This window comes from Galeopterus variegatus, unplaced genomic scaffold (genome assembly GCF_000696425.1).
Source record: "Galeopterus variegatus unplaced genomic scaffold, G_variegatus-3.0.2 Scaffold5571, whole genome shotgun sequence".
Lineage (NCBI taxonomy): Eukaryota > Metazoa > Chordata > Mammalia > Dermoptera > Cynocephalidae > Galeopterus > Galeopterus variegatus.
The window spans coordinates 51,212-69,464 of record NW_007731682.1 but is presented as its reverse complement, the minus strand read 5'-3'; the positions used below and the strand labels follow the sequence as shown (position 1 = coordinate 69,464).

At 34.6% G+C, this 18,253-nt stretch overlaps 1 protein-coding gene across 1 annotated transcript in view; it reads left to right on the top strand.

Annotated features, from left to right (window-relative positions):
* The window catches only part of LOC103605068 (transcription factor 12-like), a 70,631-nt gene extending 53,008 nt beyond the window's left edge, over window positions 1-17,623 (top strand). The window contains exons 7-12 of the mRNA XM_008589653.1: window positions 809-825; window positions 1,964-2,035; window positions 2,788-2,994; window positions 12,017-12,131; window positions 13,314-13,476; window positions 17,184-17,623. Of these exons, the coding sequence (XP_008587875.1) occupies window positions 809-825; window positions 1,964-2,035; window positions 2,788-2,994; window positions 12,017-12,131; window positions 13,314-13,476; window positions 17,184-17,424 (815 nt within the window). The 3' untranslated portion in view covers window positions 17,425-17,623. The remainder of the gene's footprint in view (window positions 1-808; window positions 826-1,963; window positions 2,036-2,787; window positions 2,995-12,016; window positions 12,132-13,313; window positions 13,477-17,183) is intronic.
* Window positions 17,624-18,253: the final 630 nt, after the last annotated feature.

Here is an 18,253-nt window from a genome sequence, read left to right as displayed (position 1 = left end):
CACATTAAGCTAGTGAAGAACCACAAAACTTCCTGTTTGCAAAGCAAGTGCATGCTGACAATTCTGAGGTGTTTAAACATAAAACTTGTATTCATATTTCATGCAAATTAAGTAATTTGATGATCAAACTCCTGTCACAGGCCAGTCACCCAAGGGAGTTGGAGGAGGAGTGGAGCAAAATGATTGACAAGTAAAATATTATATACATTAAGGGAAAGTATTTTTTAAAAATAATTTAGGGTCTTTTTGTAAATAGATTATGATTAACCTATCCATAAAATTCATTACTCTTTATCAGTGCTTTGAAATTATTAATATGCTAAAATCAGTGGTAAAGTGTTGGCTGATTGTTTTTTAATGAATTCTTTATATAGTTAGTTACTGAGTTTTTGTGTTTGCTAAGTTCTACTTATTTATTATAAAATTAGCCCACAAGCTTCTGTTTCAGTGAGCAATTTTAGATTGTCTGTAATTTGTGTAATTGATTTATGATTATATTTTTTTGTGTCTAGCAGGAAACCTTTAATGGTCCTCAAAATAATTTGTTTATAATTTACTTATAAGTAAAATAATTAACTGAAGTATAACATTTTTCTCACAATTTTAGTGTTTAAAATTTATTTGTATAATCACAAAAGTGTGTGTATAACTAATTGTAAAATTTAGTCAGGTTATTAAGAATCTGTGTATCCAGTTTTTTCAACTTGCAAAATGTATATGATTGATGGAAATACAATTAGTACGTTGTTTAGTAATCAAAGGTGTTGTTCAGCTTAAATGAACTATAATACTTCTGATTTGCCTTAAGTTTTTCTGAGACAGCAGGTAAGTTGTAGTGTTACATTATTTTTAGCTTCCTAGATATGGCAAATTGACCTGCAACAATGGGCTCTGGTGTAACACAATTTAAACTTCATTTAGCAATAATCCAGACAGATTAAGTAAACCTTCAACTTCCAATTTAGATTTCTAATATAGTTCAGATTGTCACTGAAGCTTTTATTAGGAACAATAATGTATATTTAATTGAATGGTCTTTATTATTGTCTGTAAATAACTTATTTCAAATGCACAATCATGAAATAAATGAAGATTTTTGATCAATTGTTTTTATCCTTTTAAAGCTATTTTGGCAAGACCATGAAAATATTGCATTCCGCCAACATATGGATGAATTCGTTTTTTTTTCCCTTTTATTCTTTCCACTCTGAACTTTTATCCTTTCTTTTCTTCTATCTTGTTTTTTCATTGTGTTTCTACTTCCTAACGTTGAAAAATAAACAACATTTAACAAAAGTTTTTATAATGACAGTGATGTAAAATGGTTATATTTTACTCTTTCTCGTATGGTAATACAGTGTATAGTTTATTACAATTCCATTAAAAATTGTAAATGAATATCAAGTATTTTTGTCATGAAAGTGTTGTTTCCCATGTTTTCTTATAAAAAAGAATGTATTATGCAACTCATACAAGCAAAACATTATTTAACAAACATAAAAAAGGTAGTAGAATAAAGGAATCTTCTAGGTACTTAAGAGTGAAGAATTTGTGGTAGAATGTTAACTACTGTTGCTTTTTTATGCTTACATTTGTAACCCAGAATTACAAAATAGAATAAAAACAAAATAAGGGTGATTTGATGGAATACTAAGTCATGCTATCGTTCAATAATTCCAGGTTGCAAATGGAACGTTCTTTTTCTGTTGACTAACAGAACATTTTTATATGAAGGAAAGTTTTCAAACAGCAGATATAAGCTATGTGTGCTGTTTAGATGCTAACCTTGTAACTTCCCTGTTGAATCCCAGCCTTCTCATACCTTAATACAAGTAGATCTCTCAGGTCTCCGCGTTAACTGTACTAACACGTTATGCTGACATGCACATCAGCTATTTCCTCATCTCTTTTGAAGTTAATCTTAACCTGTGCTTTGCCTCCTGTTCTGTCTTGACTTTGCCAGAAAAATCGAGTTGAGCAGCAACTTCACGAGCATTTGCAAGATGCAATGTCCTTCTTAAAGGATGTCTGTGAGGTACTATTTCTTTTAGATGGTGCCTTTTTTGTGTTTCAATTAATTATACTTCCCGTTATCCATTTAAAATCTTCATGCTATACAGACTTCGAAGTCTTTTAAAATCAAACAATTGACCATTTCAGTTTTTGTAACACTATATAAGAAAGAATAGGCTTTTGTCTCTTACGTTGTTGAGAGTGATTCTTTTTAAAAGAGCTCTACTGGCATGTGCATTTGATTTTTTTTTTAATTCTAATAAGTTTGTGTATGGGGCATGTGTGTGTCCACAGACAGACAATGTCATTTCTTCAAAGAGCATATCTGGATGTGTCTACCATTTAAGATAGGTATGCTTTATTCACTTAAAACAAAGTTATAACTTGAACTGATGGATTTGAGGACCCTTCCCCAAATTGCCATCATTTGAAGATCAGTGTTAAAGTACAGGTTATCCTTTTTAATCGGCTATTGTTGAATATCAACATAGTATCCTTCATCTTTTGTAGAAGCTAAAAGAAATAACCTCATGGTAGATTAGTAAATTTATTTTATAAAACAGTCATTTGTTTCTGAAGCTTTGAAAATTTAGCATAGTCTACAGATAACCTTTCTTTTTTTGTTGATTTGTAGTTCAGGTAGTTGCTCTAGAAGCAACTTGATATTGCATTTCACTTGCTATCTTTCACACATCCCAAAGTAGGAAACATAGCAGTTTAATGAATTTAACAGATAATCAGCTGTAACCTCCATGTTTTTTTCAATCCTTACAGCAGTCTCGAATGGAGGATCGTTTAGACAGACTGGATGATGCTATCCATGTGCTGCGGAACCATGCTGTGGGACCTTCCACCAGTTTGCCTGCAGGTCACAATGATATACACAGTTTATTGGGACCATCCCATAATGCACCAATTGGAAGCCTCAATTCAAACTATGGAGGGTCAAGCCTTGTTTCGAGCAGTCGATCAGCTTCAATGGTAAAATAGTGTTCATCATTTTTGTAATAACCCCTGAAGCCTATTATCCTAAGTGTTTTTTAATGAAATCTTTGGGGAAGAAGGTCTTTATTTTTTAAAGGAAGAGTAACTATTAAGAATTTTCTTTACTGTCTTGGGCAGGGTCCCTTAGCATTGGACCTTAAAATCCTGCTATGATCATGTACAAAAAGCAGAAACTTTCTACAGAGATCATTTTATCCAAGAGAACTTGGATTTTTTTCAGATGGGTAATAATTGGCATAACATTTGTTGCCTTGAAACAGGAAGTCTGAAAAGCAAAGGTGATAAAGCAAGACTGAATTTCAAGGGTTGTGGTTTAGAAAAGTTGTTTATTATAATTTGGAACCAGCCTTCAATAGCAGAAAGAATGTGAAACTAATTTGTACAGGTCAAAATTTAAACTTTATTCCCAAATGAAGGAGAAAATGGGGGGCCGGCCAGTTTGCTCAGTTGATTAGAGTGTGGCGTTACAACATCAAGTCAAGCATTTGGATCCCAACACCAGCCAGATGCCAAAAAAAAAAAAAAGAACAAAAGAAAAAATGGGCAGGGGGTAGTTTTAGAATGGCTGTAATTTAAGTAACAAAGAAAGGAAACAATTTTAGATTAATCCCTGAATACAGTAAAATAATTCAATCCATCTTTTAAAAAACATGGTAGTTCTTTAGAGGGGGAGAAAAAGTAGACTTTTGTAGCCATATACATCAAAAATTTTATATTGAATGTCTTACATTATTTTTTATCCAAATTATCTTTTAAAGGAATGAAGTTCTTTTTGAACCTGCTATTTAACTGATACCATGTGTTTGCATGTTTATGACATGGTTTTTTAAGGTTCATTGCCTGCTGTGAAATTTTCTCCTGTGAAACAGATTTCTACCTGTAAGGCATGTGATCAAGGCTAAAACTCACCTATCATCAGAATAATTAGGTGCCCCAAATGCTGAAGGCTTGTGTTCTGTAAAATAGGTTCCAGATTTTCACATTCACCTGTCTTAAAGACATTTATATTCATTTTGGAGCCTCCAAAGTAAACATCAAACAAGGCTGCTTTGTTTTTGAGAACAGTGTTTTCAGCAGCATGGATAACATAAGATGCCTGCATATCTTAACCACCAGTTCTTTGTTTTCATTTAAAGTCAGGAAATCTTGAACTTCTGCTACCTTTTTTTTTTTTTTTTTTGTCCTTTTTGAGACCGGCCGCACGACGCTCAGCCAGTGTGAGCGCACCGGTCATCCCCATATAGGATCCGAACCCACGGTGGGAGAGCTGCTGCTATTGTTGCTATTGATAAATAGCAATAAATGTGAAAATATTTATGAATTATTAAACTCATAGAAATAGGGGGTATTGTTATCACTATTAGTAATAAAATAATTTTAATGGTATAGTCAGTAGGACCAATAAAATGGTATTTGCAAATATGAATGTAGAATAGCAAATTATTAATAATTTGTTGAAATGCTAAGTATCATTTAGAAGAATGACTTGAAAATCAGTATACTTGTATCCCAAGTTTATGTCAACTGCAAAATTTGCGGTTCTTATTCCTCACCTCCTAATCATTTTTTAATTCTTCACTGTTACTAGCTTACTGCTCCTGTACCTACTTATCTGCTGCAATATTTTATATATCTCTGGCTCTTCCCAATAAATGTGAAGTTTGTATAAAATGGAACTTCTGTGTTAAGGAGGTTGTTTTTACCAAATTTGGATATGCCTTAATAGGAAAAGAGATTTTTCAAAATCCAGTCCTCCAAAGCCATATAGAAACTAGTACATTTAGAAAGGACTGGTAGAAAGAGAAATTGTTTTATTTGATATTGCCCTGAAACTTTTAACTAAGGAAATAGCTCACACTATATTCTACAAGAATGTGCTCCCTGCTTTAGAACATCAACAAAAGTGCTGCCATAGGTATTCTTACACAAAAATTTCAAAGCAGTCTAGAAAAAGGGTCTTCTGAAACATGAGGTAAGTCTGGCAGTAACATCAGTGTCACAGCAATTAAGCCCAAGCTGTTTCTTGGTCTTCTCTTCAGTTCTTATAAACTTCCTAGAGGGCACAGACCTGTTAAGAATCTGCCAGACACCATCTGCTATCTCCGCAACATCCACACACAATCACTAGTGCTTCCCAGTGGTGGAGATCAGATGTTTCTGCCAGACTTATCCCTCAAAAAGATAAAGTTTTAGCTGACAAAATCTGACACTGTCAGGTGAGTCACTATTCTTCACCCATCCTTCCAAAGTTTTTAAACTGTGAGTCCTGTTTTCAGCTTCAGCAAAAAGACCAAAGGATGGAATGAAATGAAAGTAACAGTCTGCCAGTGACTCTCCCAGCTGAGTCTTAGGCATGTTGTTGAGGAAGACTCTTATCTTATTCTGGCAGCTCTTATCCATATCAGGGGACCATCAGTACTGCTGGAACCAGTGCCTTGCTTACATGCTCAGTACCCACATATAAAATCAACTCTTTCATATTGTTGCACGGGAGTGTGTTTGGAGGATACGTTTTTGTAAATGTTGGCAGCCATCTCCAAGAGTTAACCTCCTGCTTTTATTGTTCCCTTCTCACTTCCATTTATTCTCCTAACTGATCATGACTAAGAAATAATGCAATTTTACATTCTGGAATCACTTTCCTTTTTTTGTCTTGTTGAACTTCCTAGAATTTTATATACTTTTTCCTGTGTTGACAGACATTAGTTTGTTTTAGGCTTCTAAAAATAAAGGCCACATGGCCAAAATTAAAGTGACCACAGAAATATCAGTTTATTAGCAATTCTATATCACCACGCAGTATTTGTGAGGTCAACTTCTTTCAAAAACATTTAATTTTCATCATTCCATTTATTTCTTGCAGAGAGTAGAATTTTTCTGACAAACATAAATATCATTTTCAGGAACTCCACAGAACATTCAAATAATATTTTTCTTGTAATTGTGTTCTAATGGGCATTATTACTGTAGGTCAGCATCCTAATTATAGGGTTTAAATATGATATTGCTTTCTCTCCTGGCATTTAGAAAAGGAGTCAGCACACTTTTTCTATAAAGGGCCAGATAGTAAATATTTTCAGCTTTACAGGCTATATGGTCTCTGTCACAACTACTTAACTCTGACATTGTAACACAAAAGCCGTCATAGACAATGTGAAAACAAATGGGTGTGGCAGTATTCCAATAAAATTTTATTTACAAAAAGAGGCTCCTTTATTTATTAAAAAACTAGAACAAGATTTGGCCACAGGTTGTACTTTGCCAATTCCTGATTTAAAGCATAAATTGGCTTTCCAGAGCAGGTAATGGAGGTTAGCATGTTTTTTCTTTTTCTTGAAGCCTGTAACGTTTTGCTTATTTTGTTTTAATGAGTGATTTTGGAGTTTTGTTAAAGTAATTGGAGTATTTGAGGTGAGCCAGCATGCATTGGGAGTGGAAGAATAAGAGTTGATAGCAGGATAATAGTGGTACAGACAATTCAGTTCCCAGCCTGCAATGTAAACAAGCCGGTGATCAGGTTACTTGTAGTACAAAGTCTACGTGGACAGGTTAACCAAAACAGCGTCCTTGGTCAAGGAAAAATCTCTGTTGTTGAGAACCTGTCACTACATTGTTTTTAGTTACAACAAGATTATGCCAGTGAGGTCATCCAGAGCTGATAGCATTAATTTGTAGGAGATCCATCTTCATGTCTGATAGGTCAAATTATTGTCTGGTATTTTTTAATTGCTCCAGAAAAATACTTTTATGTTTTACACCAAGGAATTCAAAAGACTACTACCTCGGCTGATCAGTTAACTCAGTTGGTTGGTTAGACCAAGGTCCAGGGTTTGATTCCTACCAGCCAGAGTGAGAGAGAGAGAGAGAGAGAGAGAGAGAGAGAGATTTAACTCAGTTGGTTGGTTAGACCAAGGTCCAGGGTTTGATTCCTACCAGCCAGAGTGAGAGTGAGAGAGAGAGAGAGAGAGAGATACACACACACACACACACACACACACACACAAAGAGGAAGACTACCACCTGCCAAAAATATATCTTAATAGGATAGGAGTCAGTATTAAAACACTTAATTTTGGCTATTGTTTCTTTTAACTGGACATACTTGACTAGTATCAGAGTTTAGAATTAAGTGAGGTTTCAAGCACGAAGGCTTTTAACATATTTTAACTACCTAATATACACAAAAATTAAATTTCCTGCAAGATAATTATATTGTAAAAAGAAACTAGGAAATGAGTAATTCCTACTCCTTTTTATGTAATTAGTGTATCCAGCCTAGCATCTTTTAAATATTTGCTCTTCTTTTTCAGTGGGGTTAACATTTTCATTTATTTAATTTCCTACTCCTTTTCAATATTTTTGACATATTTCTCTATATTTGCTTAAAGCAAATATAAGACTTAAGACTTTGTCAGACACATTAGTATGTGATACTGATATATCATTTAAATTCTAAAACAAAATCAAAGTTTTTAGAAGTATTCTAATGTCAGCATTTAGCTTTGGTTTTGTTCCCATTTATTTAGTTTAAGAGTAAACTTTTGTAATAAAACTGCTGACAGGAAGAAAAATTAAGTGGAAAAATGAATGGAATCATTAATTTCATTTGTGCATTACAAAGCGGTCTCAGCAATACAAAGTTATCGTACATCACGTCTGTTTATGGCTAAATATCTATATACCTAGGCCCAAAATGATAGCACTTTTATCTTTTTTTGTTGTTGTTGTTGTTCCTTTTTGTCTTTTTTACCGACCGGTAACGGGATCGCAACCCTCGGTGTTGCGCCCGTACCACGCTCAGCCAGTGAGCGGGAACCAGTCTCCACATGGGATCTGAACCCTCGGTGGGAGCGCCGCCGCACTCCCAAGCGGCGCACTCTTCAGTGCGCCACCGGGCCGGCCCTAGCACTTTTATCTTTAACAGAAAGTTCTCAGTCAGTGATTTCACCTTCAGACCAAACTGAGATTATAAGCTTTTTGTACTAATGGAAGCTTGATGCAGATCTTAGAAAGTGCCTTATTTATGATATAGAATAAAATTCCATTCGTGAGTTCTTCTGATTTTATTGTTACAAGTCCTTAGGAAATTTAATCCAGGCGTTTCACGTAATTAATTTTTTAGTATTGGGTTTTTCATTGTTTAAGCTATGGTTGGAGAAGTGTGGTATTCTTGTATGAGAGCATAGTAAATAATGTTAAATTATAGAATTTAAAGCAACTTTATGACATGAAAATCAACTACATTGTATGTTGATAAATTAAAATTTAAAAAGCTACTTTATACAGTGATTTAAAATTTTAAATCATATCTGTTTTCTAAATCCTAAAGCAATTAGAGAAACTATATATTTCTTAGTTCCAAAAGACTTAAGACTAAGTTATTAAAGATTAATGGCAAATAGCGTAATATTTCATTTAAAATTACCTTAGCATTTTTGTCACTTATCAAAATAAATTTGGAATCCTTTTAACCTTACATACGGACAATATTTAATTTTAGTAGTATATGTTTATATGCTGTAGAAATTGTGTTTTAGGATTCAACTAAATAGAAAGTTTTTACTTTTAACCACTCACTCTCTTACTATTTCTAGCCAGTGTTTTCCTAAATGGGCAATTTTTAAAAATTTTCTTTTTTTAAGACCACATTATAGTGCTTTTTAAGGGTTTGCATAACATTTTAAAATGCAAAATTGTCCAAAGTTTTTAAAGTTTGAAAACCATAGTGCTTAAACATTTGTGGAAATATCACTTAAATGGCAAACCGGGTTTATAGTATGAAGTCCCTCTTCAGATAAAACAATACCTTAGGGTAGACAGTATATTATATAATGGTCCTTTTGTTGGTCTATAGATTAATGCTGATTAATTAATATTTTTTTAAAAAATATTTTTTTTGGTGGCTGGCTGGCACAGGGAACCAAATCCTAATGCTGATTAATTTAAATCATTACTATTCATTTAAATCATTAGTATTCAGTGAATGGTACAAATTGAACATATTATTAGAACAGAATTCAAAATCAGAGAGGAATTTTATACTGAGTATTTTTCAGTCTATCCCTTAACAACACCTCTCATTCCTCAACTAATGAGATTTAACATTTTTCCATTGTGAGTGTGAAAGCCATTGGCAGAATTAAATGAAAACAAGTCCCTTGTTGGGTACTCCCACAAAAGTAAGTCCATACACAGATTGTGAAGATTCAGTGTGATGAATGATGTCATTTAATGGGATGGGCCTTTTATTCTGAAATGAGGATCTTCATAATAATTGAAATTTAGAGCATAGCAGGCCTAGGGATTTGCCTTCCCCTGCTACTCCCCCAGCAGCAGCAGCAGCTTGTCAGCTGTATGCTAACGAGATGAACAATTAAACAGGGTCCTATCTGACTGGCCCCACAGGCTCTAGGCGCAGACAAAGAACTGTTTATACACCTGTTGTGTGTGTAGACAGAGCCATTTGAATGTGGAGCTGCAGATTAAAGGGAGGACATGGGAGTGAGGGTGAGCAAGGGTTAAAGAGAACTGTAGAAACTGTGAAAGTCAAATTCTCCAGAAAATATTACCAGAGCCATTTGCACAGGGAATCAAGTTACAAAGAAAAAGTTCTGCTAACTTCATTAACATGAAAAACTCCAGACTTCAAGCTTTCTGCTAGTCTGAGGCTATTTTTTAAAGGCTTATGTTTTCGTTCTGTGTACCAATTAAATTTTTTCTTTTGAAAGCCAATAATGTAGATTGATATGAGAAAATAGTATATAGTATTCCACAGAGGCAAAAAAATTTGTTGGCATGTATATCCCAAAACAAATCAAGCAACCTTTCTGATTTCTTTAAGGGAAAGGCAAAATTCCAAAGATTTATCATTTAGATAATGATCCCTATGTCTGCCAAGCTGTTCATCAGAAAGGAAGTATCAGAACATTTTTTATTAGTTGAGTTTCAGAAAATCAAAGAATTATTTATACTAATAAAATAAAAGGAAGTCAATCCAGCAGATGCATCTCACTTAACCGAGTGAAAATTCAGTATGTTACTGGTCAATGGTATTGTTTTACAGAGCTATAAAATGAGTTTCACATATATATTATGTATAATATATAGTAAGCACACATATGTTTAAAGTTTAGATTTTAAAAGACTATTTCCTTTAATTATTTGGTGTGATAGTTCAAAATACTAGCTAAGAACAGAATTAGCATGTATTACCAAAGATCATAGGAAGTTTTAAGTCCACATTATTATAAATATAAAGAGAGCTTTATTTTTTTTTTTTTTTTTTTTTAACTTATCCTGCAATGATTTCCTTAGCCAGTCAAAAGTATTCTAGTAAATTTTATCTTGAGAATAGGCTTAGGCTTCTATGGTTCCAAAGAACTTGCAGCTATATATTATGTTTATCCCTTATCTACAAGTATTTTTATAAAATGGGGTTTTAAACTGACCTTTCTTTTAGGTCATTGAGTACTTCATAGTTAGCAAGAAATCACCCTTAGGTATTAAGAATAAACATGACCAGGATGCCCTTGAGAAAGGATTTCATGAAACATTTTCCAAATAATTTTCTCTCTTGAATACAGTTTTCACAGTCTATTTTTCATCGGTTTTTATGTCTAGTTCTTCAGATTTCTCAAGTTTTTTGGAGGGGAAATCTCTGAGGTGGGAAGGTGGATGGAAATCTGCCATAGTATCTGTGGTCCCTTCCCAGCTTTGAGATTTTATGATTCTAATGCATGATGAAATTATGTGGTTTAGAAAAAGGGTATAATTAATGATTATCCAAGGGAGCAGTGACACAAATAATTCTCAGCAACGACTAATCCTCAAATAATTTGAAAAGTAGTTATGGACTACATTAAATGGGTTTTTAAAAATACATTAAAGAATAAGGGTGAAAGACAACCATTTCTTAGAAAGTATTGTGGAGGAACTGATTTATTCTATTCAGATGCACTGCCAAGTTGCTTGCATTGCTTAAAACTTTGCTCTGGTTTCTTTTGTTTAGCTCACAGGAAACCAAAAGATAAAGTTGCATAGGAGTATTTATATACTTCTTACGGTAAAATCTATACAAAATCATGAAAGATAAAAGCTATATTAATTACTCAAGAGGGATTCAAAGCTTGACAGTTTACTAGGATTGAAGGATTTATTGAAAAACTGTGGTTCTTATGTATAACTCCAGGCAATAAACCTATTTAATTAAAGGCTTAATCTTCTAGTTGACACTTCTCTACTGTTCTGATAAAAACCTTCATCTGTAATATGTTCTTCTAAAAATACTGCAATAGCTGAAGGCTTGGTGGTGTTTGTGCGCTTTACCGCCTGTTTCAGGTTAACCGTAACTTGTATAAATTTGATTAAAGCTGAGATTAAAAATATATGACAATTGTGTTGCCTGATAGTGCAAAACTTTTCAATTACTTTAATTTTGTATTACTTTTGCTGCTCTTTTAAAAATTTTGAGGGGAGGCAGTTAGAGGAAGAAAAACTAAGATACTGTGTATGTGGAAGGTGCATGCCAAAGTTAGATAAATACTACTATTACTTGGAATCTAGTAGTATTTTGTTAAATGCACGTTCATGGATATTTTAATATATTTAGGTAGAATATAAAATAGGTTTTCAGATTGATTATATAGGCTCATTAATGGACCCTATAATGTTTACTGCTTTATGGCTTGTAGAATGCTTTATCTCTCTTAGCTTATTTGCATCTCACAACAACCGTCTGTGGTATTTAAAATTTGAAAGTTAGGATTTTCATTTTTTAGAAAAGTAACATTTTGTTTTGATTCAAAAGTGGTACTACTATCAAGTATTTTGAAATTCCCACCAAAAACCAGAAAAGTGGCATCCAAAAAAAGTTGCTAAATTCAGATGAGTACTACTGTTTTTTCTATTAAATCCAGTAAAAGAATTTTGACAGTTACTGCCCTGAACTATCTTGAGCATTTTGGGGTTTTTTTTTTTATTTTTATTTTTTTTACTTTAGGTTGGAACTCATCGAGAAGACTCTGTCAGTCTCAATGGCAATCATTCAGTCCTGTCTAGTACAGTCACTGCTTCAAGCACAGACCTGAACCATAAATCACAAGAAAATTATAGAGGTAACTTTATTGTTGGTTTTCAGCAGTGATGCAGACAGAGATATCATGTGGAACACTGTTACTTTTCTCACTGCCTGATTGACATTTGTGAATCAAAAGTCATCTTAGGTTTGAAAATTCTAAACAGTAGTGCTACTGCATGAGTGAGGAGGGTGGATATTTCGGGTTCCAGTCGGCCCTAAAGTATGACTGCCTGGGCCAGTTGTAGATATCTGTTGATGGAAGGACTCGTGTGCAGATCGTCGTTAGGTATTTGCTGGTTATCTTGTTCCCACTCCTGCTTCTGTCATGTCTGTCTTCCTTAATCACTTCCCCTTAGGAGTTAGCCTCCATTGTCCCTAGCTAGAAGCAGTGAGAAAGATATTTCTGAATATACTTTTCAGTATACTCAGAGCTCTCACTCTGAATGATGGAAGCCATTGTTTTGGAGATTATAATTTTTTTTTTCCTTTTTGTCTTTTTTACTAACCGGTAACGGGATCGCAACCCTCGGTGTCGCGCCCGTACCGGGAACCAGCAACGGGATCGCAACCCTCAGTGTTGTGCCCGCACCGCGCTCAGCCAGTGAGCGGGAACCGGTCTCCACATGGGATCCAAACCCTCTGCGGGAGCGCCGCCGCGCTCCCAAGCGGCGCACTCTCCAGTGCGCCACCGGGCCGGCCCTGGAGATTATAATTTAATTGAAGAGACACACAATTCTGATACAAAGCAAACTGTTATCAGTGTTACAATAGAGCTTATAAATAAACAGAAATATATTGCTAATATTAAGACCAGCAAAATAAATTTCTCCCAGTTATATTTAATCATGTCACTTATTTTATTATCTGGGAAAATGTTCAGTTTATTTCCTTTACCTTGGCAGCATTTTAGAAATTAGTTCCTAAAATGCATGCATCGAATTTCTCATACCTTACTCAGTTTAGTACCTGAAAATTAGCATTACACTGATTATCAAGGTCAGGGTTTTTTTTTTAAATACAAATGGTGTAAAAACCATAAAAAGTTTGTGGACACAGTTTTTAAAGCTCTAAATAATATACTTTTCTACATCTTCAGATTTCCATTATAGCCCTGTAACACCTAAGAATACTCACCATCTAGAAAGCTTTTTACTGCCTTAGTTCTAATTCATAAATAAGTCTGGTCATTTATTTTATGTTTCCATTGCCTCTTTGTTAGGTGGCTTGCAAAGTCAGTCTGGAACTGTTGTTCCAACAGAAATCAAGACTGAAAACAAAGAGAAGGATGAAAACCTTCATGAACCTCCTTCATCAGACGACATGAAATCAGATGATGAATCCTCCCAAAAGGATATCAAGGTTTCATCTAGAGGCAGAACAAGGTATTTGTTAGCAACCAGTATTAAATTTCATTCATTTGTCGTGGGTAAAAATACTTGGGAAGCTGAAGGGTGTCATGCTGTTTACTACCTGCCAGCCATGTTCTAGATACTGCTGGGATTTTTATGTATGTTTTTTTATTTAATCCTTACAACATCCCTAAAAGGGAGATATATGAAGGTTTGACTCCAAAATTATATTTTCCATTATACCATATCATTTTAGGGTCTACAGATAAAAAAGAATTCTATCTTTTCCCTCAAGTTGCTTGCAGTCTGTTAGAGGCCCAAATAGCTAAAACAAGTTAAATTGTGTGGTACAAACATTTAGATATATTCAAATATTTATTAATTGAATGTATTAATTTAAGGGCTAAGTAGATGGTAGGACTCTATTGTTTGATTTTTGTTTTTTTGGTAGCTGACCAGTATTGGGATCCAAATCCATGACCTTGGTGTTACCAGCACCATGCCCTCCCAAGTAAGCTAACTGGCCAGCCCTCTACTGTATGATTTAAACCAGGGGTCAGCAAACTATGGCCATGGACCAATCCAGCTCACTGCCTGTTTATATAAAGTTTTATTGGAACACCACCACACCTCGTTCATTTCCATACTGTCTGTGGCTGCTTTTGCACTGCATTGGCAGATTTGAATAGTTGCCACAGAGACTACATGACCCACAAAGCTGAAAATATTTACCATCTGGCTCTTTTCAGAAAAAGTTTGCTGACTCCTGATTTAAGCAGTAATTTGAAAAAAGTATGAAAATGGAAATACTACAGGGAGACTGATGTTGTCAGAGAAAGTTTTTTGAAAATTGACTTGACCTCTCTTTAAAGTATGGATATAGGCACAAAGTACATTAGTTTCAAAGATTTCAAGATTCTTCCTTCAGATTTTCCTTCTAGTTCTATATTAAAATTGGATGATTTAGTATATTTGTAGTATGTCCTATTTCTTGGTATATGTTTCTATTTATCAATAATATGTATATATCACATGTTCTTTGTGTTAAAGTATGGTACAAAGGAGATTATGAGTTTGGTAAAAGAACCAGCATAGTCCTTTTTGTAATTCACATACTTAAAATGTGTTCTTTTGCCTTTTGACATTCTATTTTCAACACCTAATCATTTCTCTTTGGAAAAATGGAATTTTAAGATTCTAATACTGTCATTTTAATATGCATCGTGGGCTGGCAAGTTAGCTCAGTTTGTTATAGTGCAGCCTTGTAACATGAGGTCAAGGGATCAGATCCCCATGCCAGCCAGCTCCCAAAAAATAAAATAATAATAATAATATGCATTGTACTCAACTGTCAGGGGCATGAAGAAGTAAAAACTGGGTCAGGGAATCCAGAAACCACTCCTTCAAGGCATCTTAACTCTTTCATAATTTTATTATTCAAATAAAATTTTAAGGGGAATAATTTGCACTTTTTCTCCCTGTATATCTCATTATCTTATAGGTCAGGGTTAAGCAAACTTTCTCTGTAAAGGGCCAGAAAGTAAATATTTTGGGTTTTGTGGGTCATATAGTCTGTCACAGCTGATCAGCTCTGCTATTATAGAAGCAGCCATAGACAGTATATAAGCAAATGGATTTGGCTATTTCAATAAAATTTTAGTTACAAAAACAGGTGACCGGCTCATGGGCCATTAGATGGTAATTTTAGATATGTGTTGTAGGTTTGTTTCTGTGGAGGACTGACCTGAGTTCTTATCATTATATTACCACTAATTAGCTGTGGGATCCTAGAGAGGTCACTGATTTCTCTGGGTCTTTCAGTGGTTCTCAACTCTGCTACACAGACCCCTGGAACATTTTAGAACTACAGGTGCCTGGGCCCTGTAAATCATCATGTCTGGTAGTGGGACCTGGGAAGTTGTATTTTTTAAATATTTCTAGAGATTCTGATGAGTGGCCACATTTGGACACCTGTGGACTAGATGATCTTTAAAGTCCCCTTTGAAGTCAAAGAGCCAATGATTCCCTATTATCAAAAGAATGCATTTATGTAATTCTTGGTGATTAGCTAGTAAGAGTCTGTTGTGTACATATTCTTCATTATAACACTCAAGGTATTAGAGAAGAGGTAAGAACCTCTTTTTCTTTGTGCACATTATTTCAAGGTTCTGAGAATCCCTGCTCAGTCATTTGTTTCTGAAATATAAATAGAACTTTCAACAAGTTATACCAAAGCATGTCCCTCAAAAAAAATTTTTTTTTGAATTATGTACTCTACTTTCTTTATAGAAATTTGGAAAATACAGAAAAGTATGCACAAAAATCACAAGAAACTCCATTATTCAGAATTGACCACTGTTTACATTTTCAGGAATATCTCTTTTTCCATAAATATATTTTAAATTGGAATTAAACTGAACATAAGTTTTATAATTTTAATTGTTTTTATTCAGTACCATATGTTTAACATTTTTATCTGTCCAAAGGTATTTTCTGCAGCATGGTTTTTTGTTTGTTTTTGTTTGGGACTAGATTTTTTGAGGTTTAATTCACATATAATAATTAAAATTCACCAATTTTAAGTATACAGTTTTTGTCCTTTTGACAACAGTAAAAGTCATATAACCAGCATCATATTCATAATGGAGAACATGTCCACCACCCCCCAAAATTTCATCTTACTCATTTGTAGTCATCTCCCCCATTCCCTGGCCCTTGACAACACTTGATCTGCTTTCTGTTTCTTGTCTTTCCTAGAAGTTCATGTAAATGGAATCATATAGTATGTGGTCTTTCGTGGCTGGCTGCTTTTACCTTAGCATAATCTGCAAATTGATTTTTAGATGCTACATAGTAGTCCATTGTCTGGATGTACTGTAATTTATTTAACCCATCTCCTATTTTGGATTCCAGTATGTTGCTAATGTAAATAATTCTGTGATCAGCTTCCTTTACATAAATTTCTATGTACATCTCTAATTACATTCTTAGGGCAAATTTCTAAAATTGGAATTACTGATGAAGAGGAAATGAACATTTTAAGGCTTTGGATTCATTTGCCAATATGTCCTTCAAAAATATTGTTTCAGTTCTCCCATGTTTTATAATCATCACTACTGACAATGATACATCTCTCTAGAACAAAAAATAGCCATTTTCTGAGATATGTCTCTCAATCTGTGTCTTAAGCTTTTCTTCTTCCTTCTCATCAGGTGACTGCCAGAATATATTCATGAACATAGGTTAAGCAAATTATGAGAAAGTCACGTACTAGGACAGTGCTTTCTGTCCTAAATCAGCTGAGGATTTTATTACGATGCAGCTTCTGATTCAGTAGCTTTGGGATAGAATGTGAGATTCTGTGTTTTTGGCAAGCTCCCAATAATGCTGATGCTGCTGAACTGTGAATCAAATTTTGTATAGCAAGGTGCTAGAATATTATGTGGTCATATCATTTATTAAGAGTTTCATTAGCATGAAGAAGTCTTTCTGTTATAATGTGTAATGAAAAACGCTTAAATATATCTATGGTATAATTTCAACTATACAAATATACATATATATACCTTGAAGAAAGACTGCAAAGAAATATAGAATCATGTTAAGTGCAGCTATCACTACTGTTTGGTAATATTTATAGGTAATTTTTATTTCCATCTATATACTTTATAATTTTGCACAATCAGCATATCTTACTTTATAGAGACATTAAGAGACATTGTTATTACATTATTTTGCAGCAGTACTAATGAAGATGAGGATTTGAACCCAGAACAGAAGATAGAAAGAGAGAAGGAAAGGCGGATGGCTAACAATGCTAGGGAACGCTTGCGTGTGCGGGATATTAATGAGGCATTCAAAGAGCTTGGTCGAATGTGTCAACTTCATTTGAAGAGTGAAAAACCCCAAACAAAACTCCTTATTCTTCATCAGGCCGTGGCAGTCATCCTTAGTCTAGAACAGCAAGTCAGAGGTAAGTAGGTTCAGCAGAGATGCATAACTGTCCTGCCCCAGGTGGGCAGACATTTCTGTTTACAGTTGCTCTTCTGCTGAGGCAAATTGTTAAGTTTTCTTTGTACTTTTGCTACTGTGTTATCAAGATCAAGTTTTCCCTGTAGTTCTCACCTTTGTTTCACTGTATTGGTCAATATCTGTAGGCTCAGTGCTTCCCACAAACCAACAGAGAGTAATCCTATGAAACAAGACAGAGAACAAACAGCCTCTGTCTGCTGCTCATTATTAATGCTTTGTGTCCCTTTGTTCTTGTTAACTCTGATATCTCATGCTGTTGAATGTACCTGCCTAGACCTGTTATCCTCCCTGCTCCTTCCTGTCATCCCTACTTCTCAGTACTCAGTTTCTTGCCTGCTTTACCATAAGGCATCTACCAGGCCCTGCTGGTTAATAGAATGCCTAGTCATAGCCTGTCATGGCTTTGCCAGATATGGATGTCTTTTATACCTATGTCAATAAGGTCTCAGGGCTTTTTGCTGATCCCTGATCAGGAATGCCATGAACTTCTTGGGCTAACATGCACTGGCATGCCTATGTGTCCCTAAGGGCAAAAGTGTGGTTTATACAGGCTTACCCACCACTAACTCAGGCAGCTCTTCATTTTTCATGAAGTTTAATGGGATCTTGAAGAAGCTTTGAAATTTCATTTGTTCAACATGCAATTATTGCCCACCTCCTCTGTCCCAGCCAGCTATGTCCTAGACCCTGGCTATCAAATAATAGAAGCTTTCTGCCCCTAAGAGGTTCTACCATCATGCTTGTATTTTTGCACATACCTAGTTATCTTCTTATCCAG